At 38.2% G+C, this 16,511-nt stretch overlaps 1 protein-coding gene across 6 annotated transcripts in view; it reads right to left on the bottom strand.

Moving 5' to 3' along the window:
• The window catches only part of dgkza (diacylglycerol kinase, zeta a), a 108,164-nt gene that overhangs the window by 76,776 nt on the left and 14,877 nt on the right, over positions 1 to 16,511 (bottom strand). The window contains exon 1 of one of the 6 annotated variants that reach the window (XM_065289465.2): positions 15,284 to 15,491. The exons of 2 other annotated variants lie outside the window; for them this stretch is intronic. In XM_065289465.2, coding sequence (XP_065145537.1) covers positions 15,284 to 15,345 — 62 coding nt within the window. In that variant the 5' untranslated portion in view covers positions 15,346 to 15,491. Of the gene's footprint in view, positions 1 to 9,031; positions 9,828 to 15,283; positions 15,492 to 16,511 lie in introns of those variants that run through there. 3 more of the 6 variants (XM_065289463.2, XM_065289466.2, XM_073812674.1) reach the window with 3 other exon arrangements.

Genomic DNA, 16,511 nt, shown 5'->3' with positions numbered 1-16,511 from the left:
GTACAACCACAAAGTATGTCCACAAATACATCTAAAATCATAAAATACATCTTATATATATACAGCAATGGGCCAAAATGGATAATTAATAGAAATTTGAGCTTCTGCTTACATACTGGATATATCATGTTTCCTTTACAACTAACAGGAGGAGGCGTCACACCACACAGCCAATCTCAGAGTTCACCTGGTGCAGACAATGGGTGAGGCTTAACATTATCGCTAGTCAACGGTCAAATGAGATTAAACTTAAATAAAGGTTACATTTTACTGAGATACTGACTGAAACATTCTTAAATCACTGGTCTGCTAAAGATCTCCTGCAGGATTTTTGATAAAGTTCAGAACTGTTAACTTGCTCACACCAGGGCCACTTTTTACCACATGGCCCCAATGTGCATAAGGCTTCCATACAGTACTATGTTGCCACATTTCATTAGTTTCTCTCGCTCTCTCTCTCTCTCTCTCTCTCTCTCTCTCTCTCTCTCTCTCTCTCTCTCTACTGCAGCCCACAGTGTATGTGTGTCCATCCAAGTCAGATTTTCAAACCCCATATCAGGCACACAAATCTGTTTAGCTTGCTTACACACAGACACACTATTACAACATAAGGCTGCTAACGGATATAAACAGACATCCACTCAAACTGAATCTAAATGAACTGACACATAATCTTTCTACTTTAAGTAGGGCAGTTGGCAGTGGAGTTGGGTCGTGAGGTGCTGACAGATGGATGTTCAGTTCTGCAGGGCCCACTGTGGTTCTGAGTGGGCCGACATGCAGGAGGAAAGACAGATTAGAAAGATCTTCTGTTCAGCATGAACTATGTTCGCACTCATCTATCAAATCTACCACCTCTTTCCTTTATCTGTTTGTACAAATTTCCTCATCTTGAGCTCTCTGGTCAGCTGTGCTGCAATCTCAAAAAATAACAAATGGAAAAAGTGAATCTGCTGACGCATTGAATCATCTGCATAATCTTTAATTTGCACAGAAATTAAAGTGGCTTTCAGCAGATGTGCACAAGACAACAAATGAGTGAAGCATGCTGACGAACTCATTTTACACGCCTTATTTATTCATCTCTCTCTCTCTCTCTCTCTCTCTCTAATCTCTCTCTCTCTCTCTCTCTCTCTCTCTCTCTCTCTCTCTCTCTCTAATCTCTCTCTCTCTCTCTCTCTCTCTCTCTCTCTCTCAAATCAGCAGTGTACACACTCTGTTTGCTGTGCTTAATTTGCAAATGATGAGGTCCGGAACAAGGACTGGCAACAGATGTAATGCGTTTGAGATATGTCAAACGTAAATCATAAAAAGTGTATTTAACACCCTATTAATACTTTAATAACACCCAAACAACACAAGCTTAGTTGATTATAAGGGGAAATTTGTTGCATCGCAATGCTTACTGTAATGTACATTGTGTAAAGCAGGTGTATTATTGTTGTCTTATGATGGTGGTAATATTTGACATTGCATAATAACTGGCATTAGTGAAATGGTATGTCTCAAATGTGAATAAAACTGTTGGTACTTTTTCACATATTTATAGGGATACTGAGTGAAATTGACAACTACTCCATTCCCTTTCATATATAAAACATGTATAAAAGTTGTACTACAACATATGGGCTATTCTGTATTATAGTGTTTATTCATGTCCCTATTTCACTGTACTAAAGGGTTATAATTGATTTTTTTATAACTAAACTGCTATGTTTATCCACCTCAAATGAGGAGTGTCAATGTTTTCTTCCTCCCAGCACACTGCATTTCATGGTTTCTAAAAGAGAATCAAAAATCTCAATATTTTAAATTTTAAAGTAAGTATTTTCCAGAATGACCGAAAAATAATTACTCTAATAACCCTTTATAAACCCTTCACAAACAAAAATAAGAGAAGATGCAAAGAAAGATGTAGATAGACTGAGAGGCTGTTTACACTTGGCATTAACATGCGTTTTCGTCGATCGGATCACAAGTGGACGACGTTAATGCCAGGTGTAAACGGTGTTCAAAACGTTTTGAACGCGTCCACTTTCGACCACTTTCAACCACATCCAGAGGTAGTCGAAACCACTTTCGATCGGATCGCTTTGGAGCTGCGGAACGCAATGTGGTTGAATGTGTTCGAACAGCCACACGCGACCGCCTTCTCTCCGCCCATTTTTCTAATCTGAGGTATTAAACACAAATGTTACGTCTTTTTTTGACTTCTGGCGTGAACATACGGTGAACAGCGCTATTTTTAGCCTTTCATTGATAAAACTACTGCGGGTGTTCTCCGTAGTTTCGTTTTGAAAGCGTGAAAGTTGCGCGATCCTATTTCATCAATTGCACTGAAAATTCAGAGAAAGCTCCAACATATATACTGTACGTACAAAACACTGTGCAGCATGTATACTTGCTAAACAAGCAGCGGACTTCGACATAATATTAGTTTGTGTCCATATAAACTCATAATTACTCCCGCTCGCGTATGAATGACAGCAGAGAGACTCGCCCACCGTCTCACAGACCACCCCCTCACAGTATTCAGGACAGAAGTGTTTGAAAGTGGACAAAAGAGACGGATTTAAATACCAGGTGTAAACGTAATGTGTCTCTCTCGTCCACTTGTGATCCGATCGATGAAAACACATGAAAACAGTTAAAGGAATAGTCTACCCTTTTGCCATATTAAATTATGTTATTACCTCAACTTAGACGAATTAATACATATCTATCTTTTTTCAATGCGTGCACTGTACAGCGTGTCGTGAATGTGTTAGCATTTAGCCTAGACCCATTCATTCCTATGGTACCAAACAGGGAAGCCACCAAACACTTCCGTGTTTTCCCTATTTAAAGACTGTTACATGAGGAGTTATACCAGTAAGTATGGTGCCACAAAATAAAACTTTTTTTGGTACCATAGGAATGAATGGGGCTAGGCTAAATGCTAACACATTCATAACGCGCTGTACAGTGCACGCATTGAAAAACGATAGGTATGTATTAATTCGTCTAGGTTGAGGTAATAACATAGTTTAATAAGGCAAAAGGGTAGACTATTCCTTTAAGCAAAACAAAAAAACGAGACATGGAATAACAAACAGCATAACAGATCAGAGTACATATTAAATCCAAAATAACCACAAAACAACTGTCATGGATAGGTGTCAGTATACTTGTTTCCTGTAGCACTATTAAAGGGCATCTATGACGCAAAATCCACTTTTACGAGGTGTTTGGACCATACACTGTTAAAAAAAGAAGAACGACGCGATGTCGCCTTCCTCCATTGTAATGAATTGAAGCCAAAAATGTCCGACCATCGTCGCCGCCATGTTACGTAAAAAACGTCAGTTTGGAGCCAAGGCATGCGCAGAAGGAAAAGTCAGTGGAGCCAGAGGCAGAGCCACGTTATCAAACTTCCACCCAAACAAATTCAACCACGCCAATCATAACGACATGACCCGTTGCGTCAAATTACTAGCTAATATGAAACTTATCACAAAAATGAACATATATCAGTGTGATGATAACTATTTGAAAGAACCAAAACCATCTTTCGGAAACTTTTATTGGAAGTGTATACATTTTTTTATTTAGAGCAGAGTCCCACTTCATTTGAATGGAGAGGACGGGGTTTATGACTTGTACTGCAGCCAACCAGCAGGGGGCGATCAAAGAGCCAAAGGCTTCACTTTTCAAGACTTATGAGGCACACCCGGTTTGGAAATAATATGTGTTGGCAGTGTGTGAACACAATCATCCTACAATAAAAAAAAATCCACCTACTCCTTGTTTTTCAATCCACTACATACTATTGTCTCTGACTGTATTAATCAGATCTATTTTAACCGAAAGCGCTCACTGTCTGTTTGTAAGAAAGTGAGGAACTGTAGCTCATTTGCATTTAAAGGTACAGACATTAAAACAGCACGTTTTGCTCCCACCCAAATAGGGGCATTTTGGACAGGCTATAATACTGATCTGTGAAGTATTTGAGCTGAAACTTCACAGACACATTCTGGGCAAACCTGAGACTTATATTACATCTTGTAAAAAAGGCCATAACAGGTGCCCTTTTAGTAGTAAACACATCTGCAAGAACAATTCAGCTTCAGGTTCAGCAAGAGTCAGCATTTATTACAGATATTCCGGATGTTGTGCACTCATCTCAGATCTGCTCCCATAAACAAACCCAAAGATGAAGCACCTCACGTCAGGAGTGATTGTAAATCCAGCTCACACCAAAGCAGCATGCTAACTAGATGAAGTACATCTGATGTTACATAACCAGACCCTTCTACAGTATACACACCTACTACTGTATACATACACTATACCTGTTTTACTGCTCCATCTTTCGCTCTCATCCTTTAATACACAAAATGTTTAAACTGACAAACTTGTGTTCATCAGGTCGCTGCACTTTTAGTCAATTATACATGTTTTTCACTGTCACCTGCTGTGTCACCTGCTGTGGGATGTCCTAATGTAATAGCTGCACAAAAAAAATTCATTCTATTTCGAGAAGGAATCAGTTTCCTTTACTGAAAAAAATGATTCATTGAATTTAATAAATTTTTTAAGGTAAGTGGTTGCAATCAATTTATTTAAGCTTCATTTAAACAAAAAAGATTATTAAAGTAAAATAAAATATAAAACTTTTTTTTAAATGTAGCTTAAATAAATTGATTGCAACCACTTACCTTAAAAAAAATGATTAATTTCAATGAATCATTTTATTCAGTGTAACTATTATTAACAAATTTAAAATTATGAAGATAAAGGGCTCTATCTTACACCCGGCCCAATGCAGCGCAATGCGCAACGCAAGTGTCTTTAGCTGGTTTCTACCCTGCGCAATCATCATTTTCACGTTTAGCGCCATGTTGTTTAAATAGCAAATGCATTTGCGCCCCCTTTTGTGCCCATGGGCGTTCTGGCACCTGCAGCCTGGTAAGTAAATAAATGCTTTGCTTTAAACAAATTCATCTGTTTTTAACTCTTTCCCCGCCATTGACGAGATATCTCGTCAATTAAGAGAAAACGCTTCCCCTCCAATGACGAGATTTTCCGTCTTTCAGCAATACCGCTATTATCCACCAGGTGGCGCCCTTCCGCAACTTTTTAAAACCGGAAGTATTGCCCTATGGCAAGCTGCTGCATGTCCGTGTCTGTTTTAAAGATCGCTCTAAATCGGATCTCTATGAAAAGTCCGTCACAAAAATGGAATTATGTCTGCTTTTTGCTCAAAATATGGTGTTTTTGCAAAAACCTACCCATATTCAATAGCTGATTGCAAAAGAACCACTAAAGGTAGGATGAAACGTTTTTTTTTTGTTTGAAAGCAGAGGGTCTGTTCTTTCATTTGGTATATTGTATGTTTATATATTTAAAGAAGAACATTTTCTGGAAGGCATTAAACTTTGGTGAAAATCATGAAAAACGATGGCGCTGGCTGGCAACTTTTTTTTTAAAAACGCTGGCGGTGAAAGAGTTAAATGCTAGCTCACGGATTTATTGTATATGATGACTCTGTACCTGTGGATATGGTGAGATGAGAAACATTTTTAACTCTTTCACCGCCAGCGCGGCTTTAATAAAAAAATAACAATTTCAATACACGTGAAAAACAACACAATTATTTAACATTAATCTTAAACTGGGGATCTTCTTCCTCCGCTTAGTTTTTCAGTTTACAAAGTCCGTCATCTAAATAGGGATTAGACATAGCACCAGCGCAACTTGCTTTTAAAGGGGATGAGATCTGAGACTCTCATTGGTTTATTGCACGTTACGCCCAAAATACTCCCTTTACACATAAAAAAGGAGCAACCCTTTTCGACCGTGCGCTCGGCGCACAAACCATTTTTCCCGTCGTTAAACTAGCAAAAGTGGATTCGGACACGCTCATTTAGACGTTGCGCTGTGCGCTTTAGACAATGTGCTTAGATTGTTAAAATAGGGCCCATGATCTCACTAGGTACTCTATTGAAGACCCAGACTGTCCTGTAAGTGTGGATCCCATTCAAGGGCATCTTTCTTTCCACCCTGAAGCTTTTTTGGGGATTTTCGCCTGGAAAAATGAGGAAAATTAACAATTATCAATGCAGGAAGCAACACTGATACGGACATCAATGATTCATTTTTTTTGCTACATTCCTGCAAATTACGAGTACATTAAACTGTGAGCTCCACTGCCTTCATCTGAGGTAATTGCTGCTCATTTGCATAAAGTTAAACTTTTCTCTACCATGTAGAGTCACTGGACATTCCCACTTCATGCTGACAATATGTGCTGTCTTTCAATTGTCGCGGTTAGCCGCTGTGTAAACAGGTTAAACACCAGACCCAAAAAACCTCAGGTGCGTAGAAATTCCACAGCATCCTGTATTAAACGCTCACACGAACATGAGTCACAATTGTCAAGTCCCCATGGGCTACGCTACTTGTCAACCATGACAGAGTTACATGCGGACCCCCATGTGTGTGTATACTGATAACCCAGATAGCTAATGTCTGACACGATGACTGTCTCTCCACTGATTTCTGGCAGCCTGACACGGGGTTGCTATGGTGACAAGGAGGAACTCTGTATTTTTTGGCAGAGTGTTCCAGGACATGATCAAAAATATCCCTCCACCCTTGAAATTACTTTGAAGTTAATTATACACACAATCACATACCCCAACGCTACAGCAGTTAAACATTCCTAAACCCAGTCTTATTTGTGTTTAACGTCATCACTGATGTCACAGAGGCTCTCAAGGTAAACACAATTTACCGTTGTATGCATTAAGACAGTAAACAAAAATAAACAAACAGAGGGAAGGGGTTCAGAACTAATCCAGCCTAGGCAAGATAATGTAAGCAGACAGTATGACAAAGTAAATGAATACTGGCAAATAGAGACATGCACACTCATTTCACGCTCAGGTGTCTACAGACTTATTTATTCCTGTGCTCTGTCTAAGCAGTAACTGATCTCACAGAAACAGAGCACCACCGGTAAAGTTAATAATTCAGTCTGATTTACGTCCTCTTCTCATAACTCTGGTCATCTTTATTGCATCAATTAATAAGCTTAACACACACAAACACACACACACAAAGACACAGCAGGAGCTGTCTTATCAAAGCGAACGCATACAGAGCTGAGATAAAGAGAATAGAGGAGATGAAAATGTTGTCATGCTTGCAGGAAAGCCTTTAGTCAACTGTTGCAGAGCTCAACAGTTAAACTAATCAAATAATTAAGGACATCACAGATGACCTAAAGACATCACAGACGGGTTGAATGATTAGTCATATTTTGTCATCACTTTCCTTATGAATGTCTAATTGTCTCATATTATTGTTTGAGCTATTTAGAAAGTTTAGTAAGGGGTGATTTTCATTTCCTATTCTAACACTGACTGCCCACCCATCTTGCTTTCTTTCTCAGTCAGCTATCAATCCATTAGGTACGGTTTGCTCTTTTAAAGTGTTTGACAGAGAGAAAGAGTGCACATGAAAAATAGCAGTATGAAAAGAAGAGTCACACAGTCTGATATCTGCAGGGTTGAAGAAAACGTGTGCTCTGAATATGTCACACATAAGGGGCTTTTGGACCACTTAGTTCGGGTACTAATTTACCAGGATGACTACTGGGACGATTTCACGACAACTAAATATTTCCCAGTAACATATTCCCGGTTTACATTTACACTGCCATTCGGCCCTCTGTGCTGATGTACTCTGTGGTGTACCATTCGTACTGATGGATGGCCAATCTAAATCAGCAGAAATGGCAGCAGAATTCACCCAGTGATAGCCGAACCAGAAAACATCCAACAGCAATCTGGCCCAAAAAAATAAGCTTTTGTCCCTATAAAACACATTTGCATCTGTTGCCACATCACCTTGGCAGAAAGACGGTATACGTAGTACTGAATTAGGGCTAAAATGTGCACGAGAAGGTCTCCAAACAAAACAACAACAAGGTGTAAAAACTAAACTTATCAGATGTTTGTGAAATGTGAATTATCTGTTAAGCGGGCTCAGAGGTCAGATTTCATGCCTATGCCATAGTAAAAGCATGAAGTACCACCACGCTGTATAGATCAAGATTTCTCCTACAACGTTTGGACTTAATGCGCAGATGGATGATATTGTAAATGCCTGGCATGGACAAACAACACAAGCCTGTCTGGATTTAAACTCAGTATTAATGTTGATTATAACTAAGCAATAACTTCATGAAATAGTGCTCAGATATGTTGAGTGCCATGATGGAAGCTGTCTTGTTGTGTGATAACATATACTGAACGTTATACGATTTAAACAGCAAAAAAGGAGGGCTAACGTTGTGTTATATATAAGCTAATCGAGGCTGAGAAAAGAACGCATTTACGTATGTCCTTGTACATTTATGTTTTGTAACATGTTCATATGGTATAAACTATATTTACAAGTTGTGGCTGCTGCCGTTTTATATGGCATCAAACGTATAGCATTTATATACTGAATCATTATTAAACCTAAACTCCACAATTGCACCTGTAACCTGTAAAAAGTTTAAATGAGAAACAATCATTGTTTCCTTATTGACAATTTTAACACCTATGGGCAGATTTAGCCAACTTCTAAAGACAGCTTCGACCCTAAGGTATATATTTAACTACACACCTAATCACAAGTCCTTACAGAATCAGTGTCAAAACCTAAAAGTCATAAATAGTATATATAATCTATATGAATGACAAAAGCACTGTGGCCTACCTTACAATCATAGACCTATAAAAACATAAGAAAAGCACACACATCATGGCTAACAACATTTAAATGATGTTTCTGACATAACTTGCTGATATTGCAAATAAAGTATAGAGCTCAAGTTTAGGATGGAAACTTTGAATGGAAACATGACCACAGAGCTGTGTAGTATACACACGCATACACACTCTCCGTAAGTTCTCGCTGTCTTTTTTTAGAGCCACCCACACACAAATACACGTGCACATATTAATAAAGTTTACACCGCGTTCATTGTTTAACTCACCTCCTTCCAAACAGCCGTAAACCAGTAAAAGTCCTGCTGCTATGCCGGCGACCCACCTGGACTCTTTCCCCCTCAGGCAGGGGGGTGGAGGGTAGGTCGGAGTTGGAAGAAGAAGCAGACGTGGAGGCCAGAGAGGTTGTGACCTCTTCTTTTTCCAGCAAACCTGCTCCAAGCTCGTGCTCCATCAGGAGCCGTGGCCGTCAACCAAACAACGGTAACCAGTCACAAACTCGTGTAGTCAAGAGTCCTCATGGTGACAAAAATATCAACACACTAAGAGAAGGGTCACATCCATCCTGCCCTCAAGAGTGAGGATAAGGCGAACAACGATCAGACCTCTAGATCCTCAAAGACTTCCAAGTGTGATCCATTTCCCAGTCCGCCTTTAAGACACTTAATCCTATAACCGAACCCCCACATTCCTTCCCCCTTTTCCTTCCTTCCCTCTTCTCTCTCCTTCTTTCTCTCAGGAAGTTCAGCGTTCCTACAGTCCTGGTCAATGCAGAGTGCCAGTCATAAACCAAAAAGCTTTTATTCTTCTAGGTCTCTCTTCATATCTTTATCTTTCTCTCTCTCTCTCTCCCTCTTCACCTCATTATCTCCGCCCCTTTCTTGATCTAGTTTGTGTTTCTGTTGAAGTATGCGTCTTGTGTTTTCCTCTCACTCTGGCTGTTGCTTGCACTTACACACATGCCAATGCATGCGCATATACATACACTCTAGCTGCCGGCTGTACTCACAGACCAGGAAGTGTCAAACTCCGAAGGGACTCCTTTGAAAGGACCCCAAATGTAGCTGCCCCTCCAGATGCCTGACTTGTTCTAAGCATAATCATTTACAGTATGTATCTTATTGTCTCTTTATGTTTCTCTATCTGACAGAAGAACAAAAGGGAGAATGAAAAAAGGTGGTAAGCTTACAGACAAATCAGGATGGCTAACATGAGTTTTACAGTGATTTGGGTTTTTTTTATGTAGAACTGACTTTTGATAACAACTTTATGACTGTCACAGAGGTCAGGAATGAGGTCACAGAAACATATTTGTAACACACACACACACACACACACACACATGTATATTAGCCATGGAAATACAACAAATCTATATATAGCAGCAAACTGTATGTTTGTGTGCATATGTGAGCACATTCATTTCAGGAAAATAGGTAGGAGGAAGATATTATACACCAATGGATGAATGCAGATTGTCACTGATAAAATAAAGAAAGCATGTGTGTAAGCGGAAAAAATGTGCATGCGTGGAAAAAGTTTGAGTTTCAGTTGCTATTGATTTATATCCTTTTTGTGTGTGTGTTTAAATACAAATAAATAATCTGCATAAGTAACCATGTCTAAATCAGTATTTATTAAATGTTCCTCTGACTGCAATTCTAGCCCCGAGTATGTAAAGATTACAGATTTGCTTAGTAAAATAGTTAGTTGGTTAGTTTTGTAAAAAAGAAAAAAAAACTTTATTCACTTTGACGTTAAATCTTAAACTTTTGTTGGTCATTGGAAAAACAACAAATAAGGTCCACTACTGTTATTTAATCCTGCTGACAAAGACACACCATTAAAGGGATGGTTTACCAAAAAATGAAAATTCTGTCATCATTTTCTCAATCTCATGTCGTTTCAATCCTGTATAAATGTCTTTGTTCCGATGAACATGAAAGGAAGATATTTTGAGGAATGTTTTTATCCAAACCAATTATGAGCCCCGTTTACTTCCATAGTAGGAAAAATTAATACTATGGAAGTGAATGTGGCTCATGGAAGGTTTTGCTTAACATGGTATTCCTTTCATGTTAATCAGAACAAAGAAATTTATACAGGTTTGTAACAACATAAGAGTGAAAAAATTATGAGAGAATTTTCATTTTTGGGTAAACCATTCCATTAAAAAAAATCAAGGAGGTTAATACTTTTAATAGGCACTGCACACTGTAATGTCTCCCCCCGACACATTCGCACTGAAAGCGGACAAAACCACAATTACCAGAAAGGAAGTATTGTCATAAGGTCATAGCACAGACAGAAAGGAAGAGTCTCTCTCTCTTTATGTGTGTGTGCGTGTGTGTGTGTGTGTGTGTGTGTGTGTGTTTGTGTGTGTACTGTAAAAATGTAAACATAATAAGAGAGACAGCATAATAATTCCGCTTTCTTACCTCCTATTCACACTCACTACAGACTTCCTGTGAAGGAAGGAACTGATGTCACTAACATGGGAGTCATACACAATTACGGTTGGACCACAAACCAGACACTGTTTCCTGCAATTCTTCTGTTAAAAAATGGGTGTATGTGTATTTGCATGTAGCCTACACAGATTAAGCTATACTTTTGAGGGCAAATTTTTGTATGTGGTACTGTGCAGTGATTTTGTGATAGTATACGAAACAACTCTGAAATTGCTTTGTCTGAATGCATCCATCTCATCATCACATTACCTGAACATGACATATTTTGTGGATTCAGCCGGCATACAACCACAAGCAAAAGGGAGGAAATTCAACATCATATCAGTTATTATATCAGCTATTTTCACTAATGTGTCAACTCAATAGAAACTAACTATCTTTACCATATTAATTTTAAGCCTTAAAATCCATTTTAAAAGATAGATCAAAGCGAAATGATGTCCTAACATACATTGATTTTGTGCTTCTCTAGACTGTACCTCCACCTTGTGGTTAGATTTAGCATCTGCACGTCTAACTTTATGAAAGGTATTACAAAAGTGAAATATATTACACTGTCTATTTTACACAATGTATTTGTCGTATTTATATTGACAAAATGTGGATAAAATTACAATCAATGTCAATTAATTTAACGTATTTGCGTTATCTGATCTAGACATAAATTCAATTTCCTGTAATTCAATTGGTAAAGAAATGGTTGAGTACTGAACCGCAGTGCAAATGTTGTGGGTTCTCTGAGAAAATGAATTGCATTGTAAGAGCATCAGCCAAATACATTAGTGTAAATGTAAAATGTACGTTTGAATGGTGGAGACAAAATAGTTACAGATATAGATTGATAAAGCAAATACTGAACAAAGTTCAAATAAAAATTCTGTCATTATTTACTCAATCACATTTTATTATTAACCTGTATGAGCGTCTTTATTCTGGAACAATGTGAGGGTCGTTAAATTGGGCGAATCATCCCTTTAAGATCTGCTTAAGGGCACAGTGGGTTATATGCTATTGAGATTGAATCTGCAATATCTGCTTTACCAATCTATCTATGCAACCATTGTGCCTCCATCATTCAAAAATGCTGAAGGCTAAACAGAAGATTATAAGTTGTGCCATGTTTACTTTAAATAATAAAGTATCTGCCAAACATCAGAGCAGTCTAAACCCAAAACACAAAGGAAAAAACATCCAACGTAATCACCATCACATTGTGAAATCCGCTTATTCACGTACGAGACATCAGGCGATTCTGAAATAAGAGTTGGTGGTCACTAGGGTTGTAACAGTATGACAGTTTACCGCTAGGGATGCACCGATACTGGTATCGGCCTTGATACCACATTTTCTAAAGTACTCGTACTCGTTAAAAGTCCCCCGATACCGGGGATCGATACCACGGTTTGAGAAATGTCTATGTTTGAGGGGCGTGTACGGGGTTAATCCTCTTGTGTTGTCCAAAGAGGCAGAGTTTACAACAAACTGGAAAAAAACCCAAAGCTGTTACCTGTAAAAATCTGTTAAATCATTTTTTTTTTATTAAGTACTCTGTATCGGTATCGGCAAGTACTGAAATGCAAGTACTCGTACTCATATTCCAAAAAAGTGGTATCGGTGCATCCCTATTTACCGCAATATTAACGTGCATGATTATCATACCGTGAACATTTGCTTCACGGTTTTAGGGGGGGAAATGAAAGCAGATCTCACCTGCACTACTGGCATATGCAATGTCATTCTACATGACTGTTTAGACATACATGTACAGCTGAGAAAATATTTCAAAACCAGAGGCTACAAATTCTTATCTCTATCCTCCACTGAAGAAAAGTTAAAGGGGACATTTCACAAAACTTTCATAAGATGTCAAACAAATCTTTGGTGTCCCCAGGGTATGTTTGTGAAGTTTTAGCTCAAAATACCATATAGATAATTTATTATAGCATGTTAAAATTGTCACTTTGTAGGTGTGAGCAAAAATGTGCCGTTTTTGGGTGTCTCCTTTAAAATGCAAATGAGCTGATCTCTGCACTAAATAGCAGTGCCGTGGTTGGATAGTGCAAAATAAGAGACGGTATTATCCCCTTCTGACATCACCAGGGAAGCCAAATTTCAATGACCTATTTTTCTACATGCTTGCAGAGAATGGTTTACCAAAAAAAATTTTACTAGGTTGATCTTTTCACATTTTCTAGGTTAATAAAAGCACTGGGCACCCAGTTAAACATGGAAAAAGTCAGATTTTCATGATATGTCTCTTTAAAATCTGCAGAATAGGAATACTTTGATAATCCAAAAATGGCCCTGCCTGCACATTTTGCTCTCCCATACAAACTGTGCTATATAGCACCAAACATGGTTCTTTGCTTGTAATCATAGAAGAACCCTTTTTAGTGCCATATAGCACCGGTGAAGCACCTGGGTAGAACCATATGGGTGCCATATAGCACCACTGTAGCACCACATATGGTTCTAAATAGCACTATGTGGTTCTACACAGGTGCTTCACTGGTGCTATATTGCACTAAAAATGGTTCTTCTATGATTACGAGCAAAGAACCACTTTTGGTGCTATTTAGCACCGTTTGTTTTTAGAGTGGGCAGTGGAATGACTGTGAAACCAGTGTTTGGTTTATTCTGGTCTAATCTAAAGAGAAATAACTTATTCCTTATTTTGTTCAAATGGGAGATGTGCAGCTTAATTTTGTCTTCAATTTTTTTTTAAAGCTAGACTTATATTCCTAAAAGTTTTTTTAAGTTTGATATAATAAACCATATGTTCAACAAAAAAATCCTATCTGTCTGTTTTCATTAATTTTAGGGTCTTTCTAGCTGATGATTATTATAATAATGATTGTTTAAATAGCATATAGACGGTTTAAGCAGTAACAACATAAACAAATGGCTTTCGTGGAACAAATGTAACTTCCGGTAAACTTCTGCAGAAAATCAATAACAATAGTTTATTTCTGATAAAAAGCAAAAAAAGAACAAGTCGATTACATAGTTCAAATAATAGCTAAAGCGCATCAAAAACTACACTGAGCTAACGTTACTGTGTAAAATGTGTACTATATAATGCATACATTCTTAGTACAGATAGACTGCCAAACCTTAACGTTGATCCATGATCGCTGTCTCCCCTCATTTCAAGGAAATCAAAACATTTTTGGTATTTTCAATGAGGTATTTGTTCCAGAGTTCAGTTTAGCCACTAGCCAGGCCATTAAACAAACCATGAAAATCTCTGTTACAACCTTTACAACCTTAGTGGTCCCCGATGGTTTACATATATATATTACATACTGTATGTCTAGCCTAAATATATCCCCTAAACAACAAGCCAGTCAAACCGAGATTTTACAAACCTACAAACAGAAGCATGGCACACTGAATGAGTAGGCTGATATTTTATGTTATTCAGCTTGAGCTGACAGCACACAGATACACAAACCCAGGATTAGTAACAGAGCTGAACATGCTTGATTGGGTAAGTTTGTGAAATACAACACTTACTCATGCCATCAGCCACAAACAGCGTGACTGAACAGTTAAGCACAGTCATGCTTGCTAGCATGTTATAGGGACAGTTCCCCATTGAATTAAAATTTATTTACGCATCTCAGTATGTCATTTTAAATCCATATGACTGACTTCAATAAAACAGAAGAGAATACATTTTTTGGCTTTTATTCATCCTATAAATATGATTGACAAAAGCAGCTGTCCTTAATATTCGACACTAAAAAGGTATGCACGTTTGGACCAACACAAGGGTTTTTAAGTAATTACTTAAGAGATTTTTCTTACCAGTTACATGACTAAATCGCAAACCAATACTCTTCTACAAAACATTACAGTACATATGTAACTCCTACTGCTAGATATTGTCCTTTACTACAGGTCCGAATGCTGCCTTCATGGTGGTGATCACAGATCAGAGTATTATTCTCCAAACGAAATAGCATGGTCGGCCAAACACTGAGCACATGGATGCACAAGCCAGGGTAGACGCACATTTACATACTGAAGATACTTGTTCAGTCTTACCTGATGTCAGGATGAGGAGGAGGAGTGGGAGGTAGGACCCATTTCCCTCTATGAGGCCACATCTCTCCCTGCTTCTCTCTCTCTTGGGCTTGCACACCAGATTTATTCTTCAAATAGATGCATGTCTACTTTCATACACACGCTCATACAAACAGCTAGAGAGCCATTGACCCTCACTGCCTGAGCCTTTCTGAGCTAAATCTTTCTTCCCCAACACCCCCAACTTCCTGTTATGACACTTCCTTATGTGTGTATATGTTGTGTTTGTGTGTCAAAGAGATGCAGTATATGGGTTGAGGTAAAAAAAAAAAAGGTCTGGTAACTGAAACTAACTACAAATAGATATACAGGGTGAGCAGACTGAGAATACAGTCTTATTTTTGAGGATACAGTACTATTTTTAGCACTCGTAGAAAAGAACCCTAAACACACAGACAGCAGCCCTCCCTGATTCTGACAGAGGAAAGCAACAAATGTTGAACAACGAATGGTAAAATTTTTCTGTAAAAGACAACATGACAATTAACGGTAGTTAAATTAATACAATTAATAAAAGCACACAATGTACTGAACTGTTAAACTTCCTTTGACTAACCACACACACATTTGCACATACAACAAACACCCACAACAGCACAGCTTAAGATAACATTTAAGCTGTTTATAAACTAAACCGTGTCTACTGTCTGTCTTTCTCGTTCCATTAGGGAAGTGCATTACGGTCATTTTGTCCACAAGAGTACCCTGTGGTTCATTCAGATGCACTCTTTCTACAACACATTACATTTTCCACCACGCAAAGTCTTTTGTGAACGATCTCTAATGATCTCTATGAGACCACCATGTACAGAGCTGACTAGTCAAAACCGCAACGTCAAAAATGCCACCATAACGCATAACAAAGTAAAAAAAAACTATCATTTTGCCACACTTGCATATACAGTAGTCATTACTGGATTCTGAGCAGTGTTAAATATTTAAAGGAAACAGTGTGTCCTCCTAAGCAAACCTTATGATCCCTTTCTAGTTTTTAGATACTTGTGTCCATTCTTATTTACTAACCTTTCATTCTCTCTCTATCTGCATGTTAGATCAGGGGTCTTTAACTACTCTTTTTCGAGGGCCAGATTTTAAAATTGTAAATGTGATGCAGGCCAAACTTTTACCCCTATCTTGTAGCCTTTAAATTACTCATATTTTTTATATTTTAAAAACAAATGCAGTTTAA

This window comes from Paramisgurnus dabryanus, chromosome 2 (genome assembly GCF_030506205.2).
Source record: "Paramisgurnus dabryanus chromosome 2, PD_genome_1.1, whole genome shotgun sequence".
In the NCBI taxonomy this organism is placed as follows: Eukaryota; Metazoa; Chordata; class Actinopteri; order Cypriniformes; family Cobitidae; genus Paramisgurnus; species Paramisgurnus dabryanus.
Note: the sequence above shows the minus strand (reverse complement) of the source record. Positions and strands in the feature narration are given on the sequence as shown.